General features: G+C 37.9%; 1 protein-coding gene across 2 annotated transcripts in view; it reads right to left on the reverse strand.

Moving 5' to 3' along the window:
* Positions 1 to 406: 406 nt before the first annotated feature.
* LOC114648898 (sodium/potassium-transporting ATPase subunit beta-2-like) overlaps positions 407 to 14941 on the reverse strand; it is a 36478-nt gene continuing 21943 nt past the window's right edge. The window contains exons 2-8 of one of the 2 annotated variants that reach the window (XM_051924088.1): positions 11678 to 11806; positions 10304 to 10408; positions 9356 to 9561; positions 8118 to 8177; positions 7588 to 7614; positions 5280 to 5375; positions 407 to 4161 (exon numbers count right to left, since the gene is read on the reverse strand). In XM_051924088.1, coding sequence (XP_051780048.1) covers positions 3994 to 4161; positions 5280 to 5375; positions 7588 to 7614; positions 8118 to 8177; positions 9356 to 9561; positions 10304 to 10408; positions 11678 to 11806 — 791 coding nt within the window. In that variant the 3' untranslated portion in view covers positions 407 to 3993. The remainder of the gene's footprint in view (positions 4162 to 5279; positions 5376 to 7587; positions 7615 to 8117; positions 8178 to 9355; positions 9562 to 10303; positions 10409 to 11677; positions 11807 to 14941) is intronic. The other variant, XM_028798217.2, reaches the window with a different exon arrangement.

The following is a 14941-nucleotide window of genomic DNA, read 5'->3' on the forward strand; positions in this document are numbered from 1 at the left end:
TATGTGCTTTCTTTGCTAAAATCAAATTTCAATTCAGGTGTTCTTTTGACTCTGACGCTTTGTTTGACTATGATTTTTGATTCAAGTGTTGGCTTTATAAGTTTTTTTTATCTTCATTTAATTTTGGCCAAGCCACTTCTCATCTTCCTCAAAAAAGTTATCCTTGCTTTTTTCAATAGTATTACGTTAATAGGAACTGGTCACTTATGTTCAGCTGACAATGTTTTTCAAAAGGTTTATTTTGCTGCTTCTCCATTTAGTGAATTAAAGGAGCATTGTTATTTGAAACAATTTTCACAATAATGATCAAGTCCGGCATTGGAGGTCGATAATTCCTCAACAGCTTTAACAAACAAGGACCCCTATATATATATATATATATAAAAAAAAAAAAGGACGCACAGTGTTAAACACAAAATTATTATTTTTTATTTTCAATTTAGATTCCACAGTTTGATACAGGCATTAAATATTTATGCAAGAAAAAATAATAATAAAAAGTTGAAAGCAATACAACTCCATTCATACAGTGGTGTCTTGTGGATAGGGGAGCACATAAAGCAGATTGAATCTTTGTTTTTTGTTATTGAATCTGTTTTATTAGTTTTTTTTATTATTATTTTCCAAAAAAAAAGCTTAAATAATTTGTTTTATAGTACCATATATACACCATTTCATATCAGCAGCAGAATACAAAAACCTCATTCATCATAAAGGAGATTGTATCCTATCGGGGTCAGTAGCAGCTCTACCTTTTGGACATGTATTAAAAAGAAAAAAAAATGGGGTCTTAAATTCTCAGTCTTCTTCTAGTTCTGTGTCTGTCCACCTATAGAGAGATGTAGGGGTCAATCTTATGAGCAAGCACACACGTGACATCCCTCGGGAATTTTATACCGCTTTGTTACTAGGAAACAAAATAGATGGCTGGCTACCCAATCTAGCAAACCTGCCTTTATGGCTGTCCTCGTGTATGTTTTTGACAATGCACACTGGGCATTTTAGTTTTAAGAAATCGTCACATTCGAGGTGGGCAGATGTCATGTAGCCTGCACAGGCAAGAAAAATGGGTAACACAAATCAGGTGGGAGAGGGGGTTATGAAGCAGAAAAAAGAAATCAAAAGAAAAGGTTATAATCATGCAGGTCGTCTTGAGACTACATTATTGAGGCCAAGTGTTGGAAATGTAAAGAATTTTATCTTTAATACTGTTGATGTGAGAAAAATAAGCACATTCAAAGTTGTTTTAGATACTGTGTGGATATCTTTTGTGTTTGCATTTATTCATTCTGGCATTTCACCCATTCCACTATAAAAGGCAGCCCCGCATCATGTACTAATTTTCACTTTTCTACTTTTATATAGCATCTTTCATTATACTTTGATCAAAAAAAAGCAAATCTATACCCCCTTGGGTTATAGATTAACTTGGCTCGTTTGGACATATAGTATGAAACAAGATGGGGTGAGGACCATAGCAGCATGGCGAATTATAGGATGCTCAGAAAACGTTCACTTTTTAAGAGTTCCATAAAGTCCTGCTAGTTCTTAAGCAACCCACTCTGGCCAGTGCCTTTCTTCTTTACAGACTGAGGCTCCAGCCTCCACCCTCAATATAGTAAGCAACAGGAAACGTGCTGAGGTGATCAGAAACCAACAGCTTTTTTGCCTAAGCAATTTTGCCACCAGAATAACTTCTTGTGTTCCTTATTTCTCTTTCTCCCTTTCCTTATAATATATATATATATATATATATATATATATATATATATATATATATATATATATATATATATATATATACATATAAACACACACATACATCATCAATATATTTATTTATAATAGAGAAAATAAGCAAGCATACTTCATTCAAACTCCAAGACAAGTCAATAAAGTTCAATAAATGGTGTCCTCTACTACCCCCTTTGTAAGGAGGAGGTAGGCCATAATCCAATTATAAAGATCTATCTACACACCTATCTATCTAATCCTTCAAGATTATTTTTTTAAAACCTAGATTTCAAAGTTTAAAAGTTTATGGCAAAATAATAATAATAACAAAGTAAAATAAAATATTTACAGCCAGGCTAAATATTGCTTCTAGACACCCCGGGTCATCACATGAAAATAAATGATGAAAAGAGAGGAAATGTACTGAAGGCCAGAGTTATTTTTATTTTGGTTGTTTTAATTTTTTAATGGAGGGAGTGTAGATTATTTTGGTTAGACTGGATACCAGAGAGGACCTAATGGAATTTGGCGCTCCTAAGTGGAAGTTACTGTACATGGAACCATTACAGAAGGTGCATAAGGCGGAGCTTAGAATGACAGCAGATGCAGCATTAGCGAGAAGAATGGAAGTGGGGCTGGGACCACCCACAGAGGGGTGATAAAGGGCATGGAGTGAATTTATTCAAAATACTTTGGAACTGACCATAGGAGTAGTAGTCAAGTTTAAGGGCACTGTATTATTCTCGTAATTAAAGCGCAAAAAAAATAAATAAAAGCAGAACAGTTATCTAAGAGACAACAGAACAGCAGAGCGGGCAGAGAGGTGCACTCAGGTTTTCCAAATCACATTATTTGTAGTTCAACATCCTAATGACAAAAAGAGCCAGCAGCTCTCATGGAAAATAAGGTGACCTCCATGCCCCGTTAATAGTATATGTTTCTTAAGACAGCTACTCAATGAGGCATTTCTTAGTAACATATAAATGCTGGAGGCATTATAAGAAAATAAAACATTAAGCAACAGCAACATGAACAAAATAAAATAAATTGTGGGACACCAGTTCTAGATAGCTGGGCATGACTGGAGGATGCGGCTTGAATGGAATTGAAGTGTGCCACTGAGATCTCATGCTGCATCATATCCTCCTACCCAATGTTCAAAAGTCGGTCAAGCTTTAAAAGACCATGATGTCTGATTCACTTTTTTTTTTTTGGGGGGGGGGGGATAGTTAGTGGGGGCTTCTTAAAATCTTTGTTGGGCCAAGTATCATCTGTGTATTGCACTTTCTGGAAATTCCAATTCCAAAAAAGAAATTAGAGCATTCTTCATAAAAGAACATAACCTTTGGCTCATGACCTCAAGAGATGGATTGTTTCCATTTATACAAATCTTTAGCCGGTGAGCACTCAGGATCCTCACTTCCTACATTTCCCTGCCGTTTCAAATTTTTTTAAAAGTGCTGAGCAAGACAGATGACACCCAAATGGTCTCCAAAGAGGGATGTGGCACAGCCTGAAAGTAGCGCAGATTTCTTCCTTGGATCACATCCCACACAATTCTGAATCTAGACTATTACTGAATTAGAGGTGCACTGGAGAGAGAGAAGGCCAAAAAGGGACATAGAGTCAAGATAGGACAGTGGGAAGAAATGGTGGGGTCTGGGCAGATGGGGGTGACAGCTAGTGAGCAGAAGAAAAGTCAAAGAAATATGAGGGAGAGAGATAGAGAAGGAAAGAAAGAAAGAATGTGAACTTGGGGATTAAACATTGCAGTGGTTTACAAGCCACCAAAGAACTTTGTCACCTTAATGGCCACCATCCCTTTGAGCCAAAAATTGAAACTGGTGTAGAGATTGTGATCATCGGGGTTGTCAGAAGTAGCAAGAGGTTCCATTTCAATGATTCAAGTCTTCATCTTTCACTTGGGTCTACTTCTCATTTTAATACGGGAATATGCCCTCCCATAATATCCTGGAAATCACCACTAGGCTATGAGTTCAATGAGTGGCAACCCCCCAACCACTCCCCCTTCCCCTCCTCCCGTCCCCCAGCATGCTGCCAGCTGTCATGTCTTATTAGCTGTTGGTACTATTCCTTCACAGTTCTCACTTGCCAAACAGCAGCAAGTCCAGTGCAAAATATATGAGTGAGGACACGCCATTTCCCTGGAGAAGGGGAAGGGGATGAACAGGTGAGCGGACAGTTAAAAAGATGGGAAGGGGAGGAAGGGCGATGGTACCGGTGAGGTTACAGCTGCTCTTATTGACTCGTGCTGACTTGCAATGAGAAGTAGACACGACCAGCAAACTTGTCTCGGTCATCGTTGGTTGCAACATTTGTGGCCACAACTTTGCATTCCACGTTGATCAAAGTGTTTAGTGTCAGATTCAAAAACTTGACGGCAACCAGGGGCTGGGAGTAGTTTACCTGAAAAAGAAAAGGAACAATGGTAGAACGGTGTTAGTTTGGATCGTCAAATTTCAAAGAGTCTCCCATTGAAATAGGTTAGACTCCCTCACGTGAACAGGACAACGACTGTTATCTTCTTCAGTAGGGTTGTTCCATGACAGATAACCACAATTTCTTTTTTTTAATATAACCACTACATGTAGGGGCTTTAAAAATCCCTTCTAATACAGTAGGCACCCAAAAATTTTAAGCAATGTGAACTAAAGTTGCTTCTGGTGCCCTTCCAGGATTAGGGGTCCTGAAGCGTTAAGCTTCATTTCTTTCATAGCAGATCTACCCCTGTGCACATTCAGGACTAATTTAGAGTCAATAATCAACCTATGGAAACTGTACCTGAATAAAAATTCACATCGACACAGGGAAAAGGTGAAACTCCATGCAAACAACAATCATACAGCCTTCATGAGGCAGCACTGCTAACTGCTACAGCACTCACTAATGGTGTTTGATATTTGTAAATGTATATAGTGTACAGCCATTACATTACAATGACACTTTGACCAGCCTTTAGTAGGAATAGCTGTACAGGAGATATGATACTGGTCTCTAAAACCATAAAGTTGCTGGTTCAATTGTGCTCCAACAATAAAAAAAATATTTTGCACAAATTATCACAGTGTATGCAGTGTCGTTAGATGGTGTTAAATAAAATCAGGGTTGGTGTGTTTTTAACATTAATTTAATTCTTTTGAATGAAGTACGGCATCTGCACAGTGTCCACGTGTCTACAGTATGCAGGAACTTGTCACACACATCTCACATATGAACCGGTAGGATTAACTGATATCTCAACATTGGCCTATGGAGAGTGGGTCTGATCTGCAATGGACTGGCAACTCGGCCAGGGTTTGGAGTTGTGCAATGGCATCCTGTAACCCTGTAATGGAATACGCTGATTTAGAAAAAGTAATCCATGATTAGAGCAGCAGGCAACAACATTTTCTATTTAGTGTATGAATGTTTACTTTATTTAACACCAGAAGACTAAACACACTGCGCTTTTATATATTTGTTATGGAGATCAAAACAGACAATCAAAGTAGTTACTACATTAATATTCTGAACATAATACTCACTTGTGTAATCTTTCCATAGTAGGGGAAATACATCTTATTGAAGATGCCACCAGCAGGGTAGTAAGCGATGTTACCAACTTTGCTCGAGTCATCATTCTGCGAAGAAGCCAGAACAGGATACAGTCAGACATACTGTACACCATCAGATGGTCCCAGATGAAGAGCCCAGGGATTTGGCTGCACTTTCTTGCAGCTACCTAAGGGCACTACAGCAGGTGCATAAAAGATGCAAGCTCATATTGCCATTTGTTTATTTTTAATTAGAGTGCAACAGCATGAAGACAAGCATTTCAGGTAGACAGCATCTACTGCTGATCCAGAGCTGGGAGACCCTATAATAGCAGCCCATTGAGAGACCAGAGTTTTTGAGTACAATGCCAATTTATTAAGACTAAGGCTAAGCTCCCATTTGACTGAAAAAAATGTTAAAGAATTCCAGCATCAAAGTGGTCTCCTGGTATTGTTTTAAATAGTAAGAGCAATGCAATTTTCATCCATCCATCCATTCAGCTATTAAATATTATGAACAATTTAGTTGAATGGTTCAAGAAAAAAATAGTCATTCAAGTAATTGTGTCATTTTTCAAAGTGTGATAATTTTCATAGTAGATTGCTATGAGATGAGCTATATTTGAGCCATATTTGACATGTATCATGGTGGGGGCGGAAATACAATGTATTTTTAATATATTCAAAAAGCAATAAATTTTCATCCTAATACATTTTATTAATACATATAGTGCTTTCTACCCAAAGATAAAAACAGCTACATCAATCCATTAATTTTGTTACCCATTTGGGTAAATACATGGAACATTTAGTCAAACACCCCCACTCACTGACCCAATTTAGGGTATCTGATTAACCAAACACACACTTCCTTGGAATGTGAGAGGAACAACCCACATAGACACAGCAAGAACGTGCAAACTCTACTCAAGAGTGGAGTATCTGAACCAGGACTCTGGTACTGTGAGGGTGCAGAGGACATTAAAAAACTACATCTAAACCAAAAATGTTACTTAGCCATTAAGTACTGACATGTTTGACAGAAAAGGGCTATGGCTATTCACACTGCATGTTCGAATGATAGATAGAATGGATGAAAACCATAACAAAAATTTACAAAAACCAATCCATATCTCTAACAGTAACTTCACATCTGCTGTACCTATTGCCTTTGCACTTAGCAGAATAATATAATGGTTTTACGTCTTTCTATATCTTTTTCTATCTAACTAAAATAATTATCACATGCTTTATAATTCAATTTGTATATATTTTCAACATCATGCTTTTAACACCTGTTTATTGCCTTTTAAATCTACTGTATATATTTGCCTTATATAGATTATTTCATACCTATCTGAAATATAGCATCATTCAGTTCTACTTAGATGGCCTAATATAAACTTTGATATGATATTGTGCCTTTCATCTCTATCTATCCATAATATAGTGTCTTTTATATCTGTCTATCTAACTATTGCCAAGCCCAGGCAATTTAAGGGTTTGGGTGATGGTAATTCTTCATCTCGCTTTTCCTCTATCTGCGGAAAGGAAGATTGACATCCCTCCTCCTTCAAAGTCACTTCTGGGGTTTGCCTATCTGGCCCTGCCTCTTCCTGCCCACATATGTCATAACCAGAGTGATCCATCATCTTTATCAGTCACCTGAGACGAGTCCAGTTTGAGGAAGGCTCGATTTGCATTTAACAAACGTTGTTTATTTTTTTAATTGTTATTCATCCAGTTATATGGGGTTGGATGCAATGTGCCTCAACACTTTGACTTTGTCTAGTCTTATTAGTATAGTATCTGTGTATATTGTCTTTTAATATCTATGTATGTACCTATGGTAGTGCATGTCATATCTATCTGTCTGTTTATCTATCTATCTATCTATCTATCTATCTATCTATCTATCTATCTATCTATCTATCTATCTATCTATCTATCTATCTATCTATCTATCTATCTATCTATCTATCTATCTATCTATCTATCTATCTATCTAGTATATTGCCTTCCTTACTAATCTATATATTTAATTCTAATATAGTGAGTTTCACATTGATTGTGTCTCACTAATAGTCTAAAAATCATTCCTCTGATTTATACATTTATTTCCATATCATTATGAAAATTAGAAAATGTCATTCTGGATTTAAAACTTTTATTTTGTAAAGAAAAAAAATATATATATTTTGACTATTAAAGTTTTAGTTGAGGACCGCCATTACAAAAACATGCAGATTCTCCTATTACGTGGCTGCTATTACGGGTCTCACTCAGCAGACAGGCTTACCCATATATCCTTGCCAGCTTTGTACCTCTGCAAAATTGAATGACAGGATGAAAGGTGAAAAAAGATGAAAGAGGAATAGAACAGAAGAGCACAGTGATCAACAAACACAGATAACAGAAAACAGTGAAATCAAAGTGAGGCAGGCACAGAAGAGATGCAACACCAACCCTGTTTAGATTTCTAACTTCACAACCCAGCTGCCTGAATTCACAGCAACACCCCCCAAACCACCCGCTCCCCCCACCCTCTTCCTTCTCCTTACATCTCGACAATAACAGCAAGGCTCCAGAGCTTTGAGTCTAACAGATTGCTAGCCTTTCTTGTTTGAGATAAAAGAGACTTAATTAGGTTATCCTCCGTCTCATTGGGGATGGTGCAGAAAGGGATGGATACGTACAGAAGGATGTCCAAATCTGACCAGTCACCACATTGTGCTATCTGGGGGGGGGGCTGGCTTTTCTAAAATTGCTCTCTTGCCCTATGCCTAACACTGAACATGTTTGAGTTTGGTAGTACAAAATCAGACTTACCATTCCTGTGCAGGATACATATGCAGGATTGGTATCATTTCCTGGTTTAAACCCGATGATCTGGAAAAGGAATATTTTTTTAAAAATGTGTTATTTCTACCTGGATTAGAGACATGTACATCTTAAACACATACATGTTACATTGACCAGTTCCTGAACAAGTCACTTAACTTGCATTTACTACAAGTGTAAGTAAAGTATGTTAACATTCTATGTGTCATTGTAAAGTGTAGCAATGTAGTTTGTGCTAAAAAGTGGCTCTATATAAAAACGTATGCTGAGTTGCGTCACAAAACTAACAAGAATATGTCCAATGAACAGTTCTTTCCTTTGTGTTGGAATGCTATTTAATAGCAAGGCTGATGTTAAAGAAAATTTTATTGTAAGTATGATTAAGTGTTTTTACATGTCAGTCCTTCCACTACTAAAATCATGCTTAGAAATGGTTATCTCTTGATGTTTTTCAGGGTGAATCAAGTAAATTAGAGAGAAAGTGCACCTTGATAGCCTTTAAAAAGTACCTGGATGGGATGTTGGGACATCTTAACTATTAGCTAAACAAACAAGCTTGATGGACTGAATGGTCTCATCTTGTTTGTCAAATTTCTTATGTTCTTATATCTGTTATATATAAGTCTTAATGATGTCATTCCTTTCTATCACGTTCATGACAGATCGTGTATGTATTCTATGTAAAAAGCTGCTTCATTTCCCACCCTTTACACACCTTGTGACCCCGAGTTCGTCAGGTAATCTGTCTTGCACCAACATTAAGAAGTATCAGTGATCAGTTGTAATGTATCCTTCTAAATCATCTTAAATATTTCAGCACAATATAAAATAAAATTAGTGATGCTGAACAGCTCTAGACACTGGTGTTTGATTCTCAGAATCAGTCTTGATTATTTGGAGTTTCCAGCAACTTCCTAAAGATGTTCAGATTAGGCTGACTGGTGACGCTCAGTGGGACTGAAATGAATGATTGGGAGTGTGAAAGTTTGCTGGAGGCCCAAACTAAGACTGAGTCTAGTCTTGTGTCTAGTCTCTAGTCGAGTCTAGTCTTATGCCCATGTTATATTTTGTCTTAAGGAGCACTACGGTATGTCAAGTTTACTTAATTCAGATTTACTCTTGATGTTTATTTGAAATCAGTGAACAACAGGTCATTCTCTACCAAAAGATAGCTGGTGGAAATGTGCTGTTACCAAATATCAACCACTCCTTTTTAATTAACCTACCCGGTTCATTTTGATGATGACACACGGCTTGCCTTCTGCATATCCATAGGTGCGATCCATTATCCCTGAGCAGTTTTCCAGCATTGTCCGGTTAAACTGGCATGACTTCTTGGGGTTGTTTCGTACATCACCATTGTCGTCCTGCAAGAAGTACTGGTCGGGTGTACAGTTGTCATTGTTGGCGAGCTGTATGGAGTCATTGTAAGCTGTAGGAGAAGAGACGCATGTTAACATTACATAGCTAAACACCACATGTCTTGCATATTTTATATTCTCAACAAAGGCAAGATCTAAAAATCACAAGAAAAGTCAAAAACCATGTACAACAGAGAAGACCCGGTGGGGAATCTAAAATCCATATGCAAGGCAAAAAGCACAACCTGAGGGGTGTGCTCTGTTTTATTTCCCTCATTTTCCATGATGTGACTACCACATTGTTATTTTTCCTGGCAACATCACTAGGTGTAATGACAGGTAGTATGGCAAAGAAGTGGTAAGGGGCTTCTGATTTAGTACTTGATGGGAAGAGTGTACTTTCAATTCAGCTAATTTCTGCCATAGGGGCACTAAGAGAAGGCAGATCACCTTCTTGAGTATCCTGCAGCTCAAATGATCCTAGTCGATGCAAGAGGTAATGCTTCTCACCTATGTCTTACATTTTATGGCATAATCAATAATAGGCAGAAAGCACTGACTGCTTATTTTAGCCAACAGTTCTCAATGCATTCCTAAGGAAAAACATCTCACCCTTTGGTGTCCTTCAGGAAATCCTGAAGAGCAAGTGATAAAGAGAGAGAAAATGAGAGAACCAGAATGATGCCTCCCTAAGCATCTCATTGCTTATCTCCAGTTACACACATTGACGTGAGGGGTGGAGGTTTATATGATGTAACAGAAGAATATTAGTAAAAGGGTTAATGAGAGGTAAAGGGAAAACTAGAAACATACATCCTAAGAAGGTATCCAGTGCATTGGTGTAGCCATCCCAGCTCTCCGTGTTGTTGGTGGTGAAGGCGATGCTGAGGGAATCCGATTGTGGGCGGATCATCACTCCTGCAGCAAGAGAGAAAATCAGGAAGACATAAGTGGGTCATTCTTGTCATTGGGGACTGACCAGCCTATCTTTTAACTAGTTGTCTTTCACATTCTTCCATATGCTGATTTTCCACAACGATCAAGATTCTCAATGACCAGATATCACCACTGAAATGGGAGGTGGACCACCCAGTGCCTGGATAAGTTGATGAGCTTCCATAACATTACTATAGAAAGGCTATTACAGGAAACATATTAAATACATATTAAAGGGGGAATTTCAGCAGCAGCTTTTGGGGCCTCCACCAGCAATATCACCACAACATGTAAAAAAATTCTTCTGTTAATAAAAACAGTGATCCATTTGCTTTACTTAATCATTACTATATATTTATTATTATGTATTTTTAAACAGAAGAACAATAGCAGTATCGTACCTATGCTTTTTGTTTGCATTGTTGTACACTAGCAACTTAGTGCATAGGTGGTGAAACATGGACCTCTTTGGCTGGATTGGAGGACCCCATGGCTTGTGAGGCTCCAAGTAGACAGGAAATGGCCATGAAGAAAAAAGGTTCACAGAAAGCTAACAGCTTAAAAATAAAGTTGTTGGCTGGGAGTTTTGGGGTTCTAATTTTGGTACTAGTAATGCTTTCATGTTCTCGGTCTGTGTAGGTATTTGTTCCACATCCAAAACACGTTTGTCATATTATTGCTGACACCAAATAATCCCAATGTCATTGATGGAGGGTATGTATGTGAGTGTGCTGAGTGATTTAACAGCATCTTGTCAAGGTTTGGCCTGGTAGGAAAGGCTCTACCTAATGACTGTGAACTGATTGAAAATGAAGGGTTACTATTTGGCAGCTTTGAGGCAGCATTAGAGAATATAATGGCAACCTAGTATGAGATCTGCCATATTCGGGTTGGTAGCATGCGCTGAAATTTTTTAAACATATAAGTCATAAAACTGAATTTTACTTCAGGAGGATAAAATATCCAATCTGTTTCATTTCATCTTTTTCTGTTACACCAGCTTAAATTGTGTGTTTCAGCAGTTAGTTGCAGCTTGACTATGGAGCTATGGAGCATTTCCTTGTTAAACTTAACTGTCACTAATCTGAGCGAGATGTCATGTTGGTATCACACGTTGCTATATAGATTATTTATAATCTCCTTGATGAATGCCAATACTGAAAATGTGTGGGGGGGGGCTTCTGCCCAGAAGGAGATGATGGGGAAACAAATTCTTTCTAATTAGAAAATCAAACAAACTCTGTACTGTACCTGGACTGGACAGTCTGTCCTGATATGTAGGCTCATATGGATCTAATGTCTGTAACATGACCCACATTGTAAGACTGAAGAGACCAGTCAGGAAACTGTAGAAGACAATGTAGAAGAGTAAGATCAAGGCTGTGGAGAGAAAAAAAAAATTAACAAGCATTAAAATGTGTCTTTTTTCTTTTTAACTTTCATTTTCTTTGACATTTCAACAAAACTTTGTTTTTTTCTTTTCAGTCCTCTCAGTTCAGCAAGGTACATTTTCAGCTTACAGTAAGCTCAGTTATAGGACACACTCTGGACTATCTATCTATCTATCTATCTATCTATCTATCTATCTATCTATCTATCTATCTATCTATCTATCTATCTATCTATCTATCTATCTATCTATCTATCTAGTTTCCTTTGCCTATTAGAGACATATTGAAAAGATTAGAGAAGCACTGAAGAGTACTTTTTGCTCATCTGTGTACTGACTCCTTCTTGTTACATCTCTTCATGCACTTGAATCAGTTTTACACTTACATCACATTCGGTTTTAATCCTAGTGGTCACTTTTATCTCAAACGTTTACTCAGTAAGTTCTTTAGGCAAATAACCATTGCACTTAGTAGTAAAATACAGACTGCCGTGGCAACAGGGCCCATTAATTTTGCTATAAATACTGGTACAATATTATTATATTGCTTAGATTACAATGAATGACCGGTGCGTTAATGTTATACAGCATTGGGGAGGGTAATTAAATTTACCTTGATCTTGACTTTTCCATTACTTTTAAAGATACTAACTGCTCGCCCACCCCCTCCACCCATTCCCCTACCCTTACCCAAATCCCATCCCCCCAGGGCATGGTACTTGGCAGGCACTTCACGTCTCTGCCGCTCGCGTTGTGAGGGGGGGGGGGTGGCATGGCTGAACACACGCTAAGAAGATGCGGACAGATCAGCTGCTGGCTTGCTGCTACTGCTGCCGAGCTGCATGTTCTGCTTGTCTCGCTACATGTTGATCATTTAAAAGCCTGTACGGCAGCTGTCCTTTTGTCTCACTGCCTTGTCTCGTGGGACATTAAAGTGTCTCTCTCGGGACGTTAAAGTGTCTCTCGTGGGACGTCAAAGTGTCTTCCGAGAAGATCGTGTCATGACCCAAGATTTTTTTATTAAAATAGAGAGATACTCTTTCATATAAATGTGACTAAAAAACTACACTCTGACATTGCTCCAGTTTCAAAGCAGGGCCTTCATTTTCCATATCCATTTTCTCACAGCATCACTTGTTAAGATTTCAAAGCTAGCTATGATGTACAAACCCAAATTATTCTCCCTTTCCAGAAAACTGTAGAGACTCCAATGAGTGTCCTGCTTCTGCAGTCTTTTCACATAGACTAGCATTATGAACAATTAATTCCTAACAGCATGTCTGGCCCATTTATTTAAAATTCTCCTTGAAAACCTGTCAATCTACTACAAAATGGTATCTTGCCCATGTCGAGTGGTCTATGTGGAAACAAGTGGCAGCTGAGAACCTACAAAGATGAATTCCCATGATTGAAGCTGTTTGCTGTTTGAGCTTTGCGTGTTCCTTCTCTTTCGATATCAATTCACATACCTCCTGTGTCAATGGCACTCACATTCAAACTCTATGTCACTAACACATTCTGAAATGGTGATAATTTTGTATCCATTCATCCATGTACTGGGACCGTTTAATACTAATTTTGCATCCTGAGTTGACAGCATTGGGCATAAGATAGGAACTAACTCCGAACAAGTACCAGTCATCAGAGGTCATGTTCACTCCCACACTCAATTTCATGCTAATGTTAGACATAATTTAGAAGTTAAAAAAATAATTCAATATAGAATTTTTGTAATTTTTGAGAGTAAGAGTAAACAATCACTGCGACGACACTCAGGGTTATACAAAGAGAGTTGGTGCGCAGTTTTGATATAGCAGGTATGCTCCTATTTTGTGTAGCAAGTCTGTGTAATTGTGCTTCACAAGCCAAAATATAATTACCATTGAAGGGGAAACGAATACTGCACCTCTTCATTATCACGACATTTGCCAAGAAGGGTGAATAGGAGTCAGAAGAGTATTTATTATGCTACCATACATCCTGGTAAGTGGCTCCAGCATATCTACCATACCATAAAGACAGTAGCTTACACTGCTACTCCTCCACGTTTTTAAGATGTGAAAGAAAAGCCAAACAGATGGGGAGAAATCATGAAAACCCCTCATAACCACTGACCAAGAGTCTAAACTGCAGCAGCATCAACTGCACCAGTGTGCACCACTTATACCGAGACTTTGAATTTCATTTTTAACCTTCACAGTCTCTATTTACACCAAACCAGCTTTATATGGCAATTTCATGTATCTAATCAACATTTTTTTCTTTAGAATTGCACCTTTACATTGCTGTGAAACTCATCCTAATTCAATTAATGGAAATACAAATAACACAAAATGTTTGTTGAACGAGGATCTATCCATTTTTACCCATTATACCCAAAGCAGTAAATCGCCATTAGGGCTGCCACCAACATGGTGGCTCAGATAGGCTTTGTAAAGATTAAACTTTAATGTTACTCAGATAAATTTAATAAGATTTGGCTCTTTGCCCTGAATTAAGTGAAAGGTGTGTATCTGAGAGATTATGCTGGCTCCTCGTTTACGGAATTATGGTCTCGCTGCTCCACGTGACAATCAGCTTTACCTTTTGTAATGGAAAGTAGTTTCAATAACGCGCACCAGACCAGATATTGTGGGAGAATAACAGTGTTTGGCAATTTCCAAAAGAGCTAACCTTTAGAGTATTTTAGCCTATAAGAACCTATGTCACCATACACCATGAGACATATTTAAATTCATCCAACTGCCAGCTCAGCCCAAGAATTCTCTTCTGCTAAGGAAAAACATTCATATGTCTTTATTTACAAAAGCAACATGGTCTTAAAACCTTCCTTCTGCACAGATTCATATCTTGTGGCCATCGCTTCTCATTTTACTTCTTGAAATCAGATCATCTGAATTTCTCACATTGATGACATGGACTTCACAGCTGGGTTCATAGTCACAGCACATTCAAAGCTAACTATCATCTTAGACATCTGTTCTTGAGAAGACAGAGCTTACTTGAGTTTATCTGTTGTTACTACCATCTTTTTAAAGTTAAAGGACATCAAATAAGGCATCAACCAAGGATGTTGAAAAAAGACATTGAGGTTTAGTGTGAAGGTCATTGGCCTTAGAATCACA

Source organism: Erpetoichthys calabaricus, chromosome 3 (assembly GCF_900747795.2).
Source record: "Erpetoichthys calabaricus chromosome 3, fErpCal1.3, whole genome shotgun sequence".
Taxonomy (NCBI): Eukaryota; Metazoa; Chordata; class Cladistia; order Polypteriformes; family Polypteridae; genus Erpetoichthys; species Erpetoichthys calabaricus.